The 16,779-nt window shown below is 33.6% G+C and overlaps 2 protein-coding genes across 3 annotated transcripts in view; one reads left to right on the plus strand and one right to left on the minus strand.

The window, feature by feature from the left end:
• Positions 1–429: 429 nt before the first annotated feature.
• Positions 430–7,556, minus strand: LOC133193669 (uncharacterized). The gene is made up of 8 exons (XM_061329622.1): positions 7,371–7,556; positions 6,948–7,035; positions 6,483–6,715; positions 4,401–4,525; positions 3,582–3,763; positions 2,084–2,185; positions 1,109–1,766; positions 430–806 (listed from the first exon to the last, which is right to left on the minus strand). Exons 1-8 carry the CDS (start codon positions 7,501–7,503, stop codon positions 663–665), a joined length of 1,665 nt encoding a protein of 554 aa, XP_061185606.1. The 5' UTR covers positions 7,504–7,556; the 3' UTR covers positions 430–662.
• Positions 7,557–8,231: 675 nt separating this feature from the next.
• Positions 8,232–16,779, plus strand: part of LOC133194066 (uncharacterized) — a 29,753-nt gene continuing 21,205 nt past the window's right edge. Inside the window, exons 1-3 of one of the 2 annotated variants that reach the window (XM_061330010.1) lie at positions 8,232–8,303; positions 11,280–11,364; positions 12,596–12,685. The gene's annotated coding sequence lies outside the window, so the exon portion shown is untranslated. The remainder of the gene's footprint in view (positions 8,304–11,279; positions 11,365–12,595; positions 12,686–16,779) is intronic. The other variant, XM_061330011.1, reaches the window with a different exon arrangement.

Here is a 16,779-nt window from a genome sequence, read left to right on the forward strand (position 1 = left end):
CCAGTAATTGTTAGGCCATTATTTGAACTGAATTGTCTATGGATTTTTCCGGTATTTCCCGATCATGACAAGGAGCACAAGGCGCGTCTGACCGGATTGGCAGGGATGCTCATTCCTCCATGGCACCTGATCCCGCTTTTGATGTTTTTGGAGGTTAGTGTTTGCTCTGCTCCCGACGTGCATTGCTTAAATGGACATTGAGCTTAAAAACTGTTCGTTATCTCCATATTACATTTATTAAATTTTTATATTTGTGATATTAATTATCATAACACTAATATTCTTTTTTAAAAATCTTGTTCAGTTTTTACTACTCCAAGTCTCCAACCATCTTCATTTCCTTTTTGTTTACAGTAAAATATAAACTCCGTAATAGGAAAAAAAGATTTTAAATGTATTTTGGTAAATATTAAAAAAAAAAATCATCCCTAGTGAATACAGAAAATGAAAAATACAGATAAATAAAAATTCAATTAATTAATTATGAAATAAAATGGTAGGTCAGATTTTTTTTAATTTCTGTGTAAAACTTTATATACTAGTACACTTAGCACATTGTGGTAGGATGAAATAGGACAATTAATTCAGGATCTTCTGTTACTGTGTATTTCATTTCACTGCTGTAACCTAATGCGTCACTTCCAAAGCGTCATCTCGATGCATCATTTCCACCGCGTCACCCAGGGCCCCTCCATTGTCCATCCAAGAGAATACCGTTTCATAATTTTCTCCACTAGGTGGCGCTGTTTGACACTATTCAGAATCATGTCCTTCATGTCATTACTGATCGACTTGCATTCATTTATCTGGCATGTTAATTTAAAAAATATTACAATATGTACATGTATGTAATTGTGAATTCAAATATACTGCATATGATAAAAGGTTACATGTAGTACTAGTAATTTTATATATTACTCAAACAGAAGATCGAGTTTAGTAGTGCTATATATGTATACATATACTAGCTAGTATACCAATTGTCTTCCAACCTTCATTTTATTCTTTTTCTTTTCCGAAAAAAATTACATGTAAAGGCACTTTATGGCTTTGAATCAAAACTTGACTGTGTGTTTTGGATTTTAAATCACAGCTTTGCTTTTTTTACCTGATCCGGGTATCGTCTCCTCAACTCCTCCCTTTCCTGTTGTCGCTTTCGCATCAACTTCCGGTAGTAATCTGGTCCTTCAAGAACGTATTTAGGAACATCTGATTTATGTACTACCGAATCCGCCACTCCTTCGTTCGGGCTGTACTCCTGATATTCATATCCACTAATGTTCAAGCACTCGGACAGTGGCAATCTGTGAATGCTTGCGGACTCCTCGTGTTTTTCCGAGTCTTTTTCCTTAAAAATTCGGACAAACCTCAACTGCAACAACAACAGCGGAAGGATGTCGATTTTCTTTCCAGGAATAGATGCAATTCGAACAGCAAGCTTGGTTTCTGTGCGGGTTTTGAGCAAAGTCAATACACTAGCATTTCTTTTAGTGATGAGACGATCAATTTGATTTGTATTTAATGTGTAGAACTCGCACTCAGTCGAACAGAAAACTCGAAATAATGATGTTGGGAGATTAAGCATGATCTCTATATCGTGGATTATGTCCCCTCCTTCCACGTGACACAACTCTACCTTACGACTTGCAACGAAGCGTTCTGCGGCTGCGTAACCGTCTGTTCTTTTGATGGACGCTAGTTCCGTCATGTATTTATTTTGGTTCCTATGAATGCTGGGTAGCTTCGAATACTTTGCATTTTGGTGTCTACCCGACCAAAAAAAAAAAAAAAAAAAATATATATATATATATATATATATTAATAAATAAATAAATATATAAATAAATAAATTAATAATTAAAAAAAAAAGATTTATTCCAAACAAATTTATTTTTAAGAGCTTTTGTCCAATCCCATTGTGTATATATATGTATTTATTGCTATAAAATAATTTCGATTCGATTCATATTTTTAAATGTTGTCATTCTCTGACTTAGTTTCCTTAAAATTAACTTCAAAAGAGTACAATTTATAAATTGTAGATGTTTTTGATTAAAATAAAAGGACAAATAACGATTATTACTCGAAATCAAGTGGATGTTTCTTGCTCATCTCTGCAGCATGGAATAATGCTGGGTACTGTTTTCTGTGTAAATCTGGAATAGCGGACAAACGAGCCTTTCCTCTATAAGATATAAAACAAAAAGAAAGGACATTTCTAAAATTTATGAATATATGAATAAATAAATATACTTGTAGATTTCCTATTTCGAATAATGTGTACCTGGTCAGTCTCTTTGACCTAATGACCTCAAAGAAACTTAATGTTATCGTTAAAAACTTTTTAACATTGTTGTTAATTTCTTAAATAAATCGAGAATTAAAATATCTCAAACATGGGTTGCTCAGAACACTGGTTACGTTTAACCACTGGTCACATGTACAAATTGACAATTCAATGGATAAATTTTGATCAGTGGATAATTTCTCATTTTACTGCTGGTTAAAAATGCTTGTTCATTGCAAGAAAGTACACTGTGGGATTCTAACCGCTGGTTAGGTCATATAGATCATGTATTATTTATGATCGTTTGTGATCAAAGGTATCAGCATTACCAGAGCACTGTTCTGTCATATAGCAAGATGGACAGAGAGAAAAAACTCAAAAAAGTAAATGCCTTTAAAATTGAAAAAAAAAAATCCCCAAAAGTCGTTGCTGTACTCTTATCACCTTTCTCTGCAATATTTACAAAGACCAACAAAGCAGAGGGGATTGGGGCACAGTTTTCATGAAATCCGCCATAGCTAACCTCCATATATATATAAATTTGAGAACGCCCACTCTACAGCGAATAGTATTATTTAATCTCGGTTGAGGAGGGCCATCTTGCTAAAGAAATTTGCGTTAAGTTTGAAATATCAAAGATTGTTTCCATTAGAAAAACAAGATGTATTTGTGAAACACTAATGCCCCCGTATGGCAACTTATAGCAAAGGTTAAACTTTCTCAAATGCAAATCAAATATGTTGGTACCCAAAGTAAGGTCTTGTCTCGAGGAATATACCTGTGAAATATGAAAGTTGTTGGTATCCAAAGGAAGGTCTTGTCACAAGGATTACATATGTGAAGTATGAAAGCCTTAGCACCAACTGTTCAAAAGTTATGGCCAAGGTTAAAGTTTTTCAAAAGTAGGTCAAACTCCAAGGTCAAGGTCAAAGGGTCAAAGTTGTTGGTTTCCAAAGGAAGGTATTGTCACAAGGATTACTCATGTGAAGTATGAAAGCCCTAGCACCAATTGTTCAAAAGTTATGGCCAAGGTTAAAGTTGGGTAAAATTTTGCAAAACTAGGTCAAACTCCAAGGTCAAGGTCAAAAGGTCAAATATGGTGGTACCCAAAGAAAGGTCTTGTCACATGGAATACACATGTGAAATATGAAAGCCATAGATCCAACCAATCAAAAGTCATAGGCAATGTTAAAGTTTTTGCGAACAGACAGACAGACAGACGGACGGACAGGACAAAAACTATATACCCCGAATCTTCGATACGGGGACATAAAAATTTAAAAATGCAACTTACGTGACGAGAAAATGGAGACCTTTGACCTCACTTCCTTGCCGGAAGGCACATTGACCAGGGTAAAATACCCGCCTTTTCAAAGTAGCTACTAAGTGTTCCTTATGGGCTTCCGTCCATTTCGCAAAGAATGGATGAGTCTTGACAAAAAACCTTTTAGCATCTAACTCTTTGGATTGGTTTGCCTGTGGATTAAATATGACTGTGTTACATTTTTTTGTTTTCCATGTACATGATGTATTATAGTGGGTTTTTTTCAATCAAAGGTGCATTTAGAGAACGCTGTAGTTTAATTTTAACGCATGCATGTGTTTAATTAATCTGTTTTTGTAAAACAAGCTGTATGTACATGATGTAGTATTGTGTAGTTAGTAAATTATTAATGATTTCTTATTCAGGCCCTATTGGCTGTCACAAAATACTGCTCTTGTTTCTAGATCCATACAATTGTAACATTGTTGACAAAAGTAGTTCTTAAAATTGCTGATTTAAGAATAAAAATCATCTATCTGAAAAAGAAATACATACATGTATCATAGAACACTTTGATATGATGTTCTCCCATTTAATATCTGTTTATTTATTTTTGATTTGTTTTGCTTTTGTTTTGTTTTGTTTTATTTTATTATTATTTTTTTTTTTTGCATTGCTTATTGCTGTACAGAAAATATACTATAAGTTTGATTAGACCTAATTTAAAAACGAACGAAACCAAATATATATATGTACTACCGATAATTGAATAATAATAATATAATAATAATCATAATAAAAAAAACAAACGAAAAGGAACTAATAAAAAAATGGAAAAAAATATTATACCGAAATAGTGCTTTCAAAGAGTTCCCTGTCAATCACCAGAAGGTCTACTGTCTCCTCTGCAACGATGGTAGCGTTCCGTACAATGCTCCCTAGCAAAGCTAACTCACCAAACGAGTGTCCAGTTGCTGTCCAGATATTGAAACACAGTTCTATTAGGATTACATACAGGTAAGATTGATTGATTGATTGTATGTTGTTTTACGTCCCGTTCGAGAATTTTTCACTCATATAGAGACGTCGCCATATATATACCCGTGAAGGGCTTCAAATTTAGACCTATACTCGGCACTCAGGGCCATTGAGCAGTGAGAGTTCTTTATCGTGCTAACACCTACCGCGACACGGGGCCTCGGTTTTTAAGGTCTCATCCGAAGAACCCGCAACATTCACTTCAAAGTGCCGAGAGCTTGGCGATGGAACAGCTGCTACCTATTTTTTATCGCCGTAGGTTAGTCGCGGCCGTGATTCGAACACACGACCTTCCGATCACGCATACAGATAAGAAATTAACACAAAGCGCATAGTGGTACACACCCTTCCCCTTTCCACAGACACATGCACACTCACAAGGAGCAGTGCTGGTGTTGCATGTAGCCCACCCCGTCTCCTTCAACTTGTGTAGATATTTCAAGTGTTAATGCTGTTATTAGCTCACCTGAGCTGAAAGCTCAAGTGAGTTTTTCTGATCACCCGTTGTCCGTCATCCGTCCGTCCGTCTGTAAACTTTTCACATTTTCAACTTCTTCTCAAGATTTTTACCACTGAGCCAATTTTGACCAAAGCTGGTAAAAAGCATGCATCCTTGGGTAAAGGGAAGTTTAAATTGTTAAATTGAAGGGCCAAGCCTCCTTACAAGAGGATATAATCATGAAAAGACAAAAATAGGGTGGGGTCATTAAAAAATCTTCTCAATAACCAGTGGGCCAGAAAAGCTGAAACTTATTTGAAAGCATCTTTATTTAGTGTAGATTCTAAATTGTTCAAATCATGACCCCCGGGGGGTAGGGCGGGGCCACAATAGGGAATCAAATTTTTCATTGAAATATATAGGAAAAATCTTTAAAAATCTTCTTCTCAAGAACCAGTGGGCACGAAAAGCTGAAACTTTTGTGGAAGCATCCTTGGGTAGTGTAGACTCTAAATTGTTCAAATCATGACCCGGCCCCGGGGTATGACAGGGCCACAATAGGGAATCAAAGTTTTACATTGAAATATATAGGAAAAATCTTTAAAAATCTTCTTCTCAAGAACCACTGGGCCAGAAAAGCTGAAATTTATGTGGAAACAACCAAGGTTAGTGAAGATTCTAATCTAATGCTAACAGCATGGGCCCATGGGCCTCTTGTGTTTATTTTTAAAAAATATTTCCTACCGAATTATTGCATATATCTTATGTATTTATTGATATAAATTCCACATATAATCCCAGACGTTTATGTTGGCAGCATGACACATACTTTAATTGTATACATGTACATGTATGTATATAATTTGATTATATCAAATAGCTTCTAGTTCAGTTTGAAGTACTATTAGTAAGACTTTTCCATTAATGTCTTAATAGATTTATATTTTCAAATTTCTTTGTCCGAGATAAAACTACAAATAAGGAAATAGCTTTATATCCCCTTAAAGCGATTTGCTCAGCACGTGACAGAACTCAATACTTTCTCGCTGTGTGTTGCTTAGTAATGCACTGGGTGGGACCTGCAGAGATTTCTTATTATTGAATAAAAATATGTTTTATTGAATCAAGGATCAGATGAAAATGTAAATATAAGGGAAAACTTTTTTTTTGTTTTATGATGATGTTCAATCAGTTGGCTCGCTTTTATTCAAATTATCACACAAGTAAAATGATTGATCACATCATAAAAAAAAAAAAAAAAACAAAAAAAAAAAAAAACAAATATTCCTGAAAATATATTTTTGGTGGACATTAATCTACAGGTAACCATGAATATAATAGTTGTAACATGCACTAAACATATATTTTTACTTAATTTTCCAGTATAGTTTACAGTCATATATGGGTTAGCAGATAATCGTTGGGAATATAAATTGTAATAATTTGGAGCTTACGTAAGACGTTAACTTTGGGTCCATACAATTCTTCCATTGGATCCAGCTGTTCGATGTTTACGTCTTTAACGTGACATTGGCTTTGATGGCTTTGGGTCTCCTTTTTGAGACTATTAGCGCTGGCTGTACTGTATATGCTGGGTAACTCTATTACCATAGATTTCTTTTTCCTCGCTTTTCGGGATATTTCTTTGACATATACACCAACTGAACCTCTTATTACAACGTAGAACCTGTAGTGTTATAATAATGATGTTATAATTATAATGATCAATATATAATATAATCTTATAGTTCATAAAATCTGGTTGGTACATGAAGATGAAAACAATTTATTTCCTGTAAACTTCTCAGGTAAAGTAAATATCGATCACCAGAAAAAAAGGGTTTATCAGAAATTTTAAACTATTTTTACATAGTCTGGACACATATATAACTATGTACGTGTATGGTATCACCACTCACTTGCTTCCCTCCTCCCCCTGGGTAACGATAACAGTTCCTTTGTCAACGTGCAAATGTTCACTATATTTCAGAATCTCTGCTGCAACGTCTGAACATCAAATACATGTACAAATGTACATGTTTTATAAAACAAAGAAATTTAAGAAATGTGTAATGATGCACAATAATTCTTGGTTTGAAAAGTAATATATTAAAAAAAATAATAATAAATTTAAAAGATTACTTAGTTTTATAAAATGAAATACGGTAAACAAATAAATTAAATGATAAGTAAACAAATAAATAATTTAATTAAATAAATAAATAACTGTAATTAAAATGATACAAAGAGGTATAACTTTATCCTGATGCAAAAATTATTATTGTTATTATAAATGAAGTAAAATAAAATAAATTTTATGTACAGATGGAAGAAATTCAAACCTCTTTCCACATTTCGCAGACAATCTGTTTTCATCATGAAAGCGGGTAGAAAAAGATCGATTTCCTTCCGTGTGCGCCTTTCTGGGTGTTTTTGGATCAGATGTAATAAAGATGTACTAGTTACATTATCCATAATTCTTATTGCTTGAACTTTTTTGACAGTTTTCTTAAAAACATTCTTCGCTGCCATGTTGCTTGAAAAAGAATTATTGTGACGTCATAATAGATGATTTTTACGTTTCCGCATTGCTTTGCGGTCAAATGTGGGCCAATGTACAAGTAGATCCTAGGATATCTGGCAGGAACCTCGATGCCAAGAAACGGTCTATAAGCCTGTAAAAATATTCCCGGAGGGAAAGGGGGGTACAGTGTTTTTAGCTTCTTTACCGTTATATTATAACTGAAAATCCAAGAGGAGGTCCAACCCCCCAACCCCCCCCTCCACCGGTTCTGCTAATTTTGAAGTCATATAACAGTATCCATAAATTGGAAATCCCACATATCAATGCACTTCTTTGAACTTTAAGGCAGGCCATGAAATAATTGTAATTTGGATTCAGTGTCACCATCGCTATTCAAATATTTACTTTAACATTATTTTCAGATTTAAAATTGAGACATTTTTATAAGTACATATCAAACTTGAAATTAAAATTATTTTTATGCAAGTTAATATTCAAGTTAACTTTTTTTTACTGCTACTGGATTTGGGTACATGTCATTGTGTCAAACAGCAGAATTAAATAAATAGGTTTATTGCTGAAATCGTTTGCAGCCAAGTATCGAATCCGGAAACTTGAGATCTGCACTTATGGGTTCTATTCGTACTTTTAACTTCCGCTGATGTGGTAGGAACGGTAACTAGCCTGGTAGATCCACCGTCGATTAATTTCACAATTAATTTCACCCAATTTATCCAAAAATTAGGAAAAGGTATGTGCAAGGTTTTGTAAGTATTTTTGATTGGTCACGAGGCACGATCAAACGTGACATTTTGTCGTCTGTTTATTTAGTAACATATGGTCTTTTGTAATGCACGCAACCGCGTGTTAACAAGCAGCAGAATCAATGAAACCACAAATTTGTTTGGCAGTAGAAAATTTTAAATTTAATGATGAAAAATGTAATGATGCAAAATGTTTAGAAATTTTTAAATTGTTTGAAGTGACAAACTATAAGGGTTTGTAATGGGATTCAAGAAAATTTATGTGCAAGGCAAGGTCAAGGTTATAAGACTCCTGTTCATTTCCCATAGACATGTGTATAGAAAGGTCTGTCGTAGAAATCAAGATGGAGCTGTGAAATCTTACAGTAGACTTCACATTGTCCACCACAGAAAAATATGTTTTTCATGCAGATCATGGTATTTTTACCAGTATGCATGATCATTAAACATACATGCAACATTTGAAAAATACAATGTTTTTAGTTATGATAGTTGTAGAAATGATCACTCAGATTAGCTCTTAGAATGCAGATTTTTGCCACATTTATCTGAATATTTCCGGGATACATGCCCCTGGACTACCGTAGTATATTCAGACTTCTAACACTAATGTCAACAAATCCTTCTAATTTTTCCCTTTTCTGTGAGTCGAATAAGGGGATAGTCGAATAAAATAGCCAGATAAATCCCTGTAAAAATTGAATGTAGCAGTTGGCATTCAGGAGAAATAAACACACAAGGCATTTTATTTTGCATTCTTGATTTAATAAAATTATTGATACAACAGATCTACCTTTGAATTTATTTGAAAGGCACATTTTGTTTATTTCATTAGGCGTAATAAAAAAAAAATGTTTGTTTACGGTTACATGCCGAAATAAAATAGGGTCGGTAGGTAGGATTTTTTATTTTATTTTATTAAATTTTTTATACACAAATTCACATTCATGTATTGGTTGAAATGCAAAACAGTTTTACCATTGTGTGGTGCTTTACTTTTGTTTGGGCTTGCCATATGCATGATATGGGTGATAGTAGCTGCAATAATGTAGCCCTCTCAGATTTTTTTTTGTTTTTGTTTTTTTTTTGTTTTTTGTTTTTTTTTGGGGGGGGGAGAGGGTTACAACTCCTTAGGATCTCCGTAATGGTGCAAGTGCGGGAGTGATTCACTACTGCACTGATTTCGGCTCAAATTATCAGTAAGTGGGTATTTTATTAACATATCTTACCTGAACTCATAAAATGTAGTTATGCAAGACATGAATTAATCCAAAAAAATACAGAACAATCCGTATATCGGTTATTTTTCGTGTATGTTAACATCACAACTTGAATTTATCCGCCATGTTTACTGACCTTGATCGATTTTATTTTGGGACAACCAATGAGAATTCAGGATCAAGGGGAGCGGATCGTTCAGGATTTCCCTTATTTTAAGCATAAATATCACTGTTTATGAAAAAAGTATCACATGGAATGCTTCTATTTATCGATGTTTAGTGATATCATACAACACAAACATTTATCAACATCGATGTGTACTTTATCAAGTGATTCTAAATTTCAAGCGCAAGTCTGTACATCATGCGAGAACTGTCATGGCTTCTGAGGAGAACGACTGGTAAACACGAAGATTTATTTTACTTGGTTTTTGCTTATAAAGGGCTATGATGTTGATAGTGAATAAAAATTCCGTCTTATTGGAAGTAAGTTGAATGCAAAAACAATTTATTTTGCCTGCAGTCACCCGTATCTAAAAAATATTACGGAGATGCAGTGGAATTGTAGCCCTCTCCTGAAAATATCAGATTAAAAAAATTGGAGATGGCTACATTATTGCAGCTAGGGTGATAGACAGGAACACCTTGATGTAGATATTAAACACACCGTTTTGTTTCTAGTACTGGCGAGTGACTTCTGAATTTTACGATGAAAAACATTTGGGTCGGTGATTAAATAGGGTCAGTTGGGTAACCATAAAGAAACATTTTTTTTTTATTATGCTCCAATAGCACTATTATGCACTATTTTTTTTAATGCATTATTGCTAATATTGTAATGTGTAACTATAAGTGTTAGACAGTCGATGGGAAAACGTAAAAGGCAGTAAAACCCATGAGATTATGTACATGTAAAAGCTTATGATAAAAACTTCAAAGAATATCCCATGGTTAGTGAGTGAATATGATTTTTTTTTCCAAAAATTTTTGTGCTTTATGTCCCTATAACTGCCTATAGTTCTAGCCTTAGGCAAAAGGATAGAATAAAGCACACAACTTGTGAGATAAAAGTCATATTTTTTACAATCCATGAGAGGTCCATATATAATACATTTCATTTAATTTTGTTTATTTATTTTTTTTTTGTACATTATTTAGTATTAAACATTAGTTTTTATAGATATTAGTTCCTGTTAAATAATGATCCAGTCCAATGCACTTATGTACTTTACTGGCAATTATTTTAAAATCATTTCAAGATTAAAAATTGAGTGAAATTGAAAAAAAAAAGGTTTTAAGCTAAGTGAAGTAGAAAAAAGCAATTATTTATTTTATGGTTGAGAATTAATAAGTAAGTATAATGAAAATAAATGTTTGAATGTAAATGTAATGTACATTGTACACATAGACCTGATAGTCTAGACAGGAGTACGTTTTGACAACATATTACATACTTCATAACCAGCACAAGAGTGCGCAGACAGGAATTCCCTTTCAATGATCAGTTGTTCCCCAGTTGCACAATGTTGGATGTTAGACATTGATACACATTTCAGAATGTAGGTATTTAATATATACATTGAGTATTATTTTGATGGATGTGTTCCATCGTTTCTGTCAGAATTCTTAAGAGCTCTGCAGGACTACCTGTACATGTATGTCTTTTCCCCATTCCTAACATCAGGTGATTTACAGGAGTGATATATTTTTGTCACATTTATAATTAAAACAATTTTTTTTCAGATTGAACCTGTCCATTGGTTACACTGGGACATAGAAGCAACAGAAAGAAGAATTTACCTTTATGTGAGATTGTCTATGTTAACAAGTAATTAATACACTGAGAATATTGACAGCAAGAGCCTGAGGGCAAAATGAAATAATCGTCTTAAAGGAATACTTCGTTATTTGTTGAAACCCCTGCAAAATAATTATGAATATGGATATATTTGTGATATTAATTAAGTGAATCAGGAATAGAGCCATACATATTATACATCTTGAATACTGGACTAAAAAATGCTTTATAAACTTTATATATGTCAGGTACATGTAAAGGCTTTTATAGGTATGGTAGGGGGATAAACATGTTTAACATTGATTAACCCCACAAATAAATTTCTACATTTTCAGTACCAGTAAAATGAGTGTAAGATGGATATTAACTACATTTTCTCTTGTGTCAATTTGGGCTCTTTCCAAATTTAGTTTTAAGAAAAAAAGGAATTTAGTTAACTATTAGGAGCTGTATATTCCAAAATGTGTATAGTTTTCAACTTTATAACAGTGCTAGGAAGTATTACAGGAAATACTTAGTGTATGTAGCGTGTGCTTAATGTTCAAAGTTTATGTAGGTATGATAGGTTCATTTGATAGGACCAATGAATAAACCCTAAGTCTGCCTGTCTCATATTCTGTCACCTATTTATATAATTATTATATGTTCTGTAAACAGTTAACCATCAATTCATATTCAGTCCATTGGAGTTTATTGGAGCTGTACAAAGTTAGTGAACAACGCAGTTGAGGAAATGACTCATGTCAAATGTTTTGGACAGCTGGATTGCATGAAAATATGCATTCAAACTGTTATCGCAATGTAAAATTGTGATTAAAAAATTTAATTTTGTAAGATAAGAGACTCAAACTCATGACCCTTTTAATAGTGATTCAATTAAAAAAAGTGATATTTGTGGTCATCATAAATTTTGATAATTTGTATATTGATAGCTTAAGTGTTTTTAAATTTTAAACTTGCACAATAATTTCCTGAACAACTTGATAGTCCTCTCATCCGATAAGGTGCATGTGTATTGCTTGAAATATTTTTGGGAAAAGGAGAGGGGATGCATAGAAAAAAAAAATCCACTCAACTCTGCTCATTTTCATGTACACCTTTCTTTCTCTTTTGGCGTAAAGTGATTGGAGGGGGGGGGGGGTAAACCAACATAGTGGTGTAAATTCAAATCAAGTTATTGAAACATACATTTTTGCCGCTTGCAATATATTGATTAATATCTATTTCTTGAAAATAAACTGGCAATTGTTTTAATTTTAAGGATCAAGGATTAGTGTCAGTAGACCCTCAAGAAGATTTAAAGAGAAAGTTTCAAGATACAGATGAAGACAGAAGAAAGAAGACAAGAAAAGTGAGAAGAATTCTGTAAATATATATATGTTTTTGGTAAAATATAAAAATATGACATTTTTGTACAAAAAAAAGGTTTGTTGAAACATTTATTGGTGATAATTGGCTACCAAGGCTAATTAACTAAGGGATATGCATCAGTTGCATTGAGGTGAAAATAAAATTGAGAGGAATACTATAATTCACAGCCATTAAGGGATTTGTTGTTCCTCTTGTGTATTCAATATTTATAATTTTGATCATCTTTTTTTGTCTTTCAAACAATACAAATGCTTAGTTTTGGTGCAATTAGTTTTAATTTAGGTCCTTTTTAAAGATTTTTTTTGAAAGCATTTGTTATGAGGGAAAATTGAATTTTAACCCTGCTTTTTAATAAGAAAAAATATACCTTATCTTTTGTTGCCTCCTTTGTGAGCTCCAAGCAATTTGTACCTCTTGGAGTTATCTTTCTTCTAAAGATATAAATTCTAAAAGTGGGTTATATAGTATTAATTTGACCTTAAATGACAACTGATGCATATGTCTAATCTGTTGTATTGCAGAAATTTCATTATTGAAAAGTTATATAATAAACTTTTCTTATCATAAAATTTGTATTGGTATATGGGATTGACACCTTGATGTCAAAGAAGTCTTAAATAACTGGAATCCAGTTCCCCCCAAAATTCAATATATATTAAAAAAGGAACAAAATACAGTAAAACATGCTTATATCGAAGTGCAAGTGACGGAGATTTTGCTTCGTTATTAGCGTAATTCATTATATCTTTTAAGTTTACCATACCTATATTTTAAAGTCATGGGGAATGAAACTCTCTTTGCTGTAAGCGTAAGCGTAAATTTATTATAAGTGTGTTCTTATAAGCCTATATTTATAAGCGTGTTTTACTGTAGATTGTGTCTATACTTGCTAGAAGGCAGTAAAAAGTGTTCATCATAAATGGAGTTTTCACTTCTCAGAAGTAATGGAGCACTGATGCTGTGCTTTTTTGACAGTCCACTTAAATTAATTTTTGACAAGCATCTTAACTGGAGTATGAACAAATGTGTCACACATTCAGATTTGTCATTAATATTCCTGACCTATTTCTTGCACTTTCAAAAAAAAAAAATTAAATCTGAAAAGGAAAATGAAATAATCTTTTAACATATTGAATACAAATATTTTCTTAGTACTGTAATAAAACTATTAATCAGGTTAAAAAAGAGCTCAGAGGAACAGTGAATATAAATTGTGAAGAATTAAGGAACAGTTATTTGATTTATGACTTTTAAAAATCAATGTATTTGAAGCAAAATTTATGAGAATAAGATATAAAGGTTGTAAACAGTGGATAACTTAAAAGGAGAGATTGAAATCTATAAAACGTGAAATGGAAATCTTTGAAATGCTCCCCCCTTCCCCCATCACTTGATTAGTAAATGGAGGTTTTTATCACTGGATTTTATTTAATGATAGTAATTAAGACATATTTCGTTGAAAAAACAAATGGAACAATACCCTCTATACCTTGTTCCTTAAAGTGTTGAGATGACAATGTGAAGACAGCCAAGATACAATTTATGCAGCTGGTCGAAAATTTCAAACAGAATGTTTAATTTATATGTCTATCAATAGAAACGTGGATTGGAATAAGACTCTGCATTTCTTGGAAAAAATACGTTTGAGCATCAGCCGCAGTAGCTGAAACATTTTCAAAGTAATAATTTAAAAGCCCAGAATTAATGAGCTTGAAAGTATTTATGACTGTTGCTGGCCACGATACCCTGGACATGTTTCTGTCACTGCAGTAGAAACACATGATGTATTACATACGTCTATTTGCATTAAGATGGACGAAAGTACTTGATCATCAAGATAATGAAAGAGACTCCGAGTCTGAAACTGATGTAGCTTTATAAAAGGTAAATTTTAATAACATTTGATTTGAGCACTAGTTCTAATGCATTAACATGATTTATGTAAAAAAGAGCTATTGAGATGAAAAGAATTACTGATCATAAGCTTTTAAGTCTCTTAAGTTTCTAGCATATGAGGCTACAAAGTTGGTTCATTGGAATGGGCTAAGGACAATTTTAAAGGATGTGGTATGTTGATGCAAACTTAGCAGGTTCGAAAAATATGCAAAACGAGAAATGGAAAAATCAATTATTAAATATCTGCCTTTTATAACGAACAGTAAATGAAAACATTTTTACGAGAATTACACCTTTGGAAGGGATGCAGACACCAGACTTCTTAAACACAAAATTAATTTTGTCAGAACACTTAGTACTGAAAAATTTGGCCTTTATTTATATTTCAATGATATCGATGAAAAATTAATATCTTGTATATCTATTATATAAATTAATGGATATCATTTATTCAACAGTAGATATTAGGCCAATTTTTTCTTGTTCGTACAGAAACCGGTATTAGTAGCCATTCCAGACGTTGGTATTGACCATAACGACTAGTTTATCCAGAAAAATGAGAAGTTAAAGACGTCAAAGTAAACATTTTTATACGTATTAAGTCATAAATTTCCCCATCACCTTCAATTACAACGAGCAAACTCAATTGCACTTCTAGAGTATTTAGTTTGAAATTAAGACTCCGGAAATTTGCCAATTAAGCTTAGATAGTCGAAGCTTTCCTTAAAATTAAAGGAACACGTCCTTTGTTCAAATTGTCCATCAGGTGTTTAATTGATGAAGCAGTTCTTGGCTGTGAAAAGTTTCCGCATGACACGATTCTTGACAAAAACATACGAAATCGAAATGTGCCCTTTCTCTCTGCATTGCCTCTTGTTTATTCATTTTACTTTTTTAGCTCACCTCAACGAAGTTGGGGGAGCTTATGTAATACCGTCGGCATCCCAGGTTAAAGTTCTTTTCAAGTACTTAATGCCCTATTTCAATCAAAGGTGCATGGGGGATGCCTCTAGTGTGTTTCATTGTAGCAGTCAAGGTTTCAGATGCTGCATTTTCAGCTAAAGAATGACCAGGTTTATTTTTGTTTGTTTGTTGTTTAACTTCCCTCTCGAGAATTTTTCACTCATATGGAGACCCCACCAATTGCCGGTGGAGAGCTGCAAATTTTGTCCTATACTCGGCACTTACGGCCATTGAACAGTGAGGGATCTTTTTCGTGCCAGCACCGACTGCGACACGGTACCTCGGTTTATACGGTCTCATCCGAAGGACCGGACTCCACGTCCTACAGTGGGATTCGAACCCGCGACGTAAGGATCAACTCCTTACTCCGCGACTCTAGAGCAGACGCTCTAACCACTGCGCCACGCGGGCGACTGACCAGGTTTATGTTTTAGGTGCAGGTTAGAGTTTTTGGGGCAGGTTAAAGTTTTTTGTAGCAGATCCCGTTTCCAAGTAACTACCGGTATAAGTCCCATGTTGACCAAACTTGTATGGATGATACATCTAAGGATGCACACTACCAGGCTTGCTTCGGATGCTGGATCTGACCTAAATATGGATGAGTAATCGGGTTAATGTTTTGAGCAGATCTCATTTCCAAGTAACTGTAAGTCGTATGTTGACCAAACTTGCATGGATGACACATCTAAGGATGCACACTACTGGACTTGCTTCGGATGCTGGATCTGACCTACATTTTCCGGATGAGTGACCAGGTTAAAGTTTTTGGAGTAGGTCCATTGCCAAGAAACTATAAGGCCTATCTGAACCAAACTTGCATGGATGATGCATCAAAGGATGAGCACTTTCGAACTTGCTTCAGATGCTGAATTTGACCTACATCTTCTGGATGAGTTTCTAATTAAAAGTTTTTTTAGATAAATCTATTACCAAGTAACTGCAAGCCCTATCAGGCCAGAACTGCATAAATGTTGCATCTAGGGATGCACACTACTAGATTATTAGTTTGGTGTGGGTCTTTGCCTTACTTAAAGACAATATTCGTTGAGGTGAGCTCTAATCTTTGATTACCAGTGTTTATCAATGGAATTTCTTTTAGTCCAATTTTAGTTGATGGTTACAAATAGATTGACTCCGGAGCAAATTAAATATCAAACATTGCACATTAAAAATATAAGAATTTGAAAAACGGGTCCCAATGGGATTCGAATATCT

The sequence above is a fragment of the Saccostrea echinata genome, unplaced genomic scaffold (genome assembly GCF_033153115.1).
Source record: "Saccostrea echinata isolate AGI-Se365-2 ecotype Australia unplaced genomic scaffold, CSIRO_AGI_Sech_v1 ptg000028l, whole genome shotgun sequence".
NCBI classification, from domain to species: Eukaryota; Metazoa; Mollusca; class Bivalvia; order Ostreida; family Ostreidae; genus Saccostrea; species Saccostrea echinata.

Excerpts from the sequence above, each read along its gene's own strand:
- LOC133193669 (XM_061329622.1), bottom strand. The coding sequence starts at position 7,503 with ATGGATAATGTAACTAGTACATCTTTATTACATCTGATCCAAAAACAC. Across the intron at positions 4,526-6,482 it reads ACCCAAAGTTAACGTCTTAC|CAACTGGACACTCGTTTGGT; the intron begins GTAAGCTCCAAA and ends ATATCTGGACAG. Across the intron at positions 3,764-4,400 it reads TCTTTGAAAGCACTATTTCG|GCAAACCAATCCAAAGAGTT; the intron begins GTATAATATTTT and ends TTTAATCCACAG.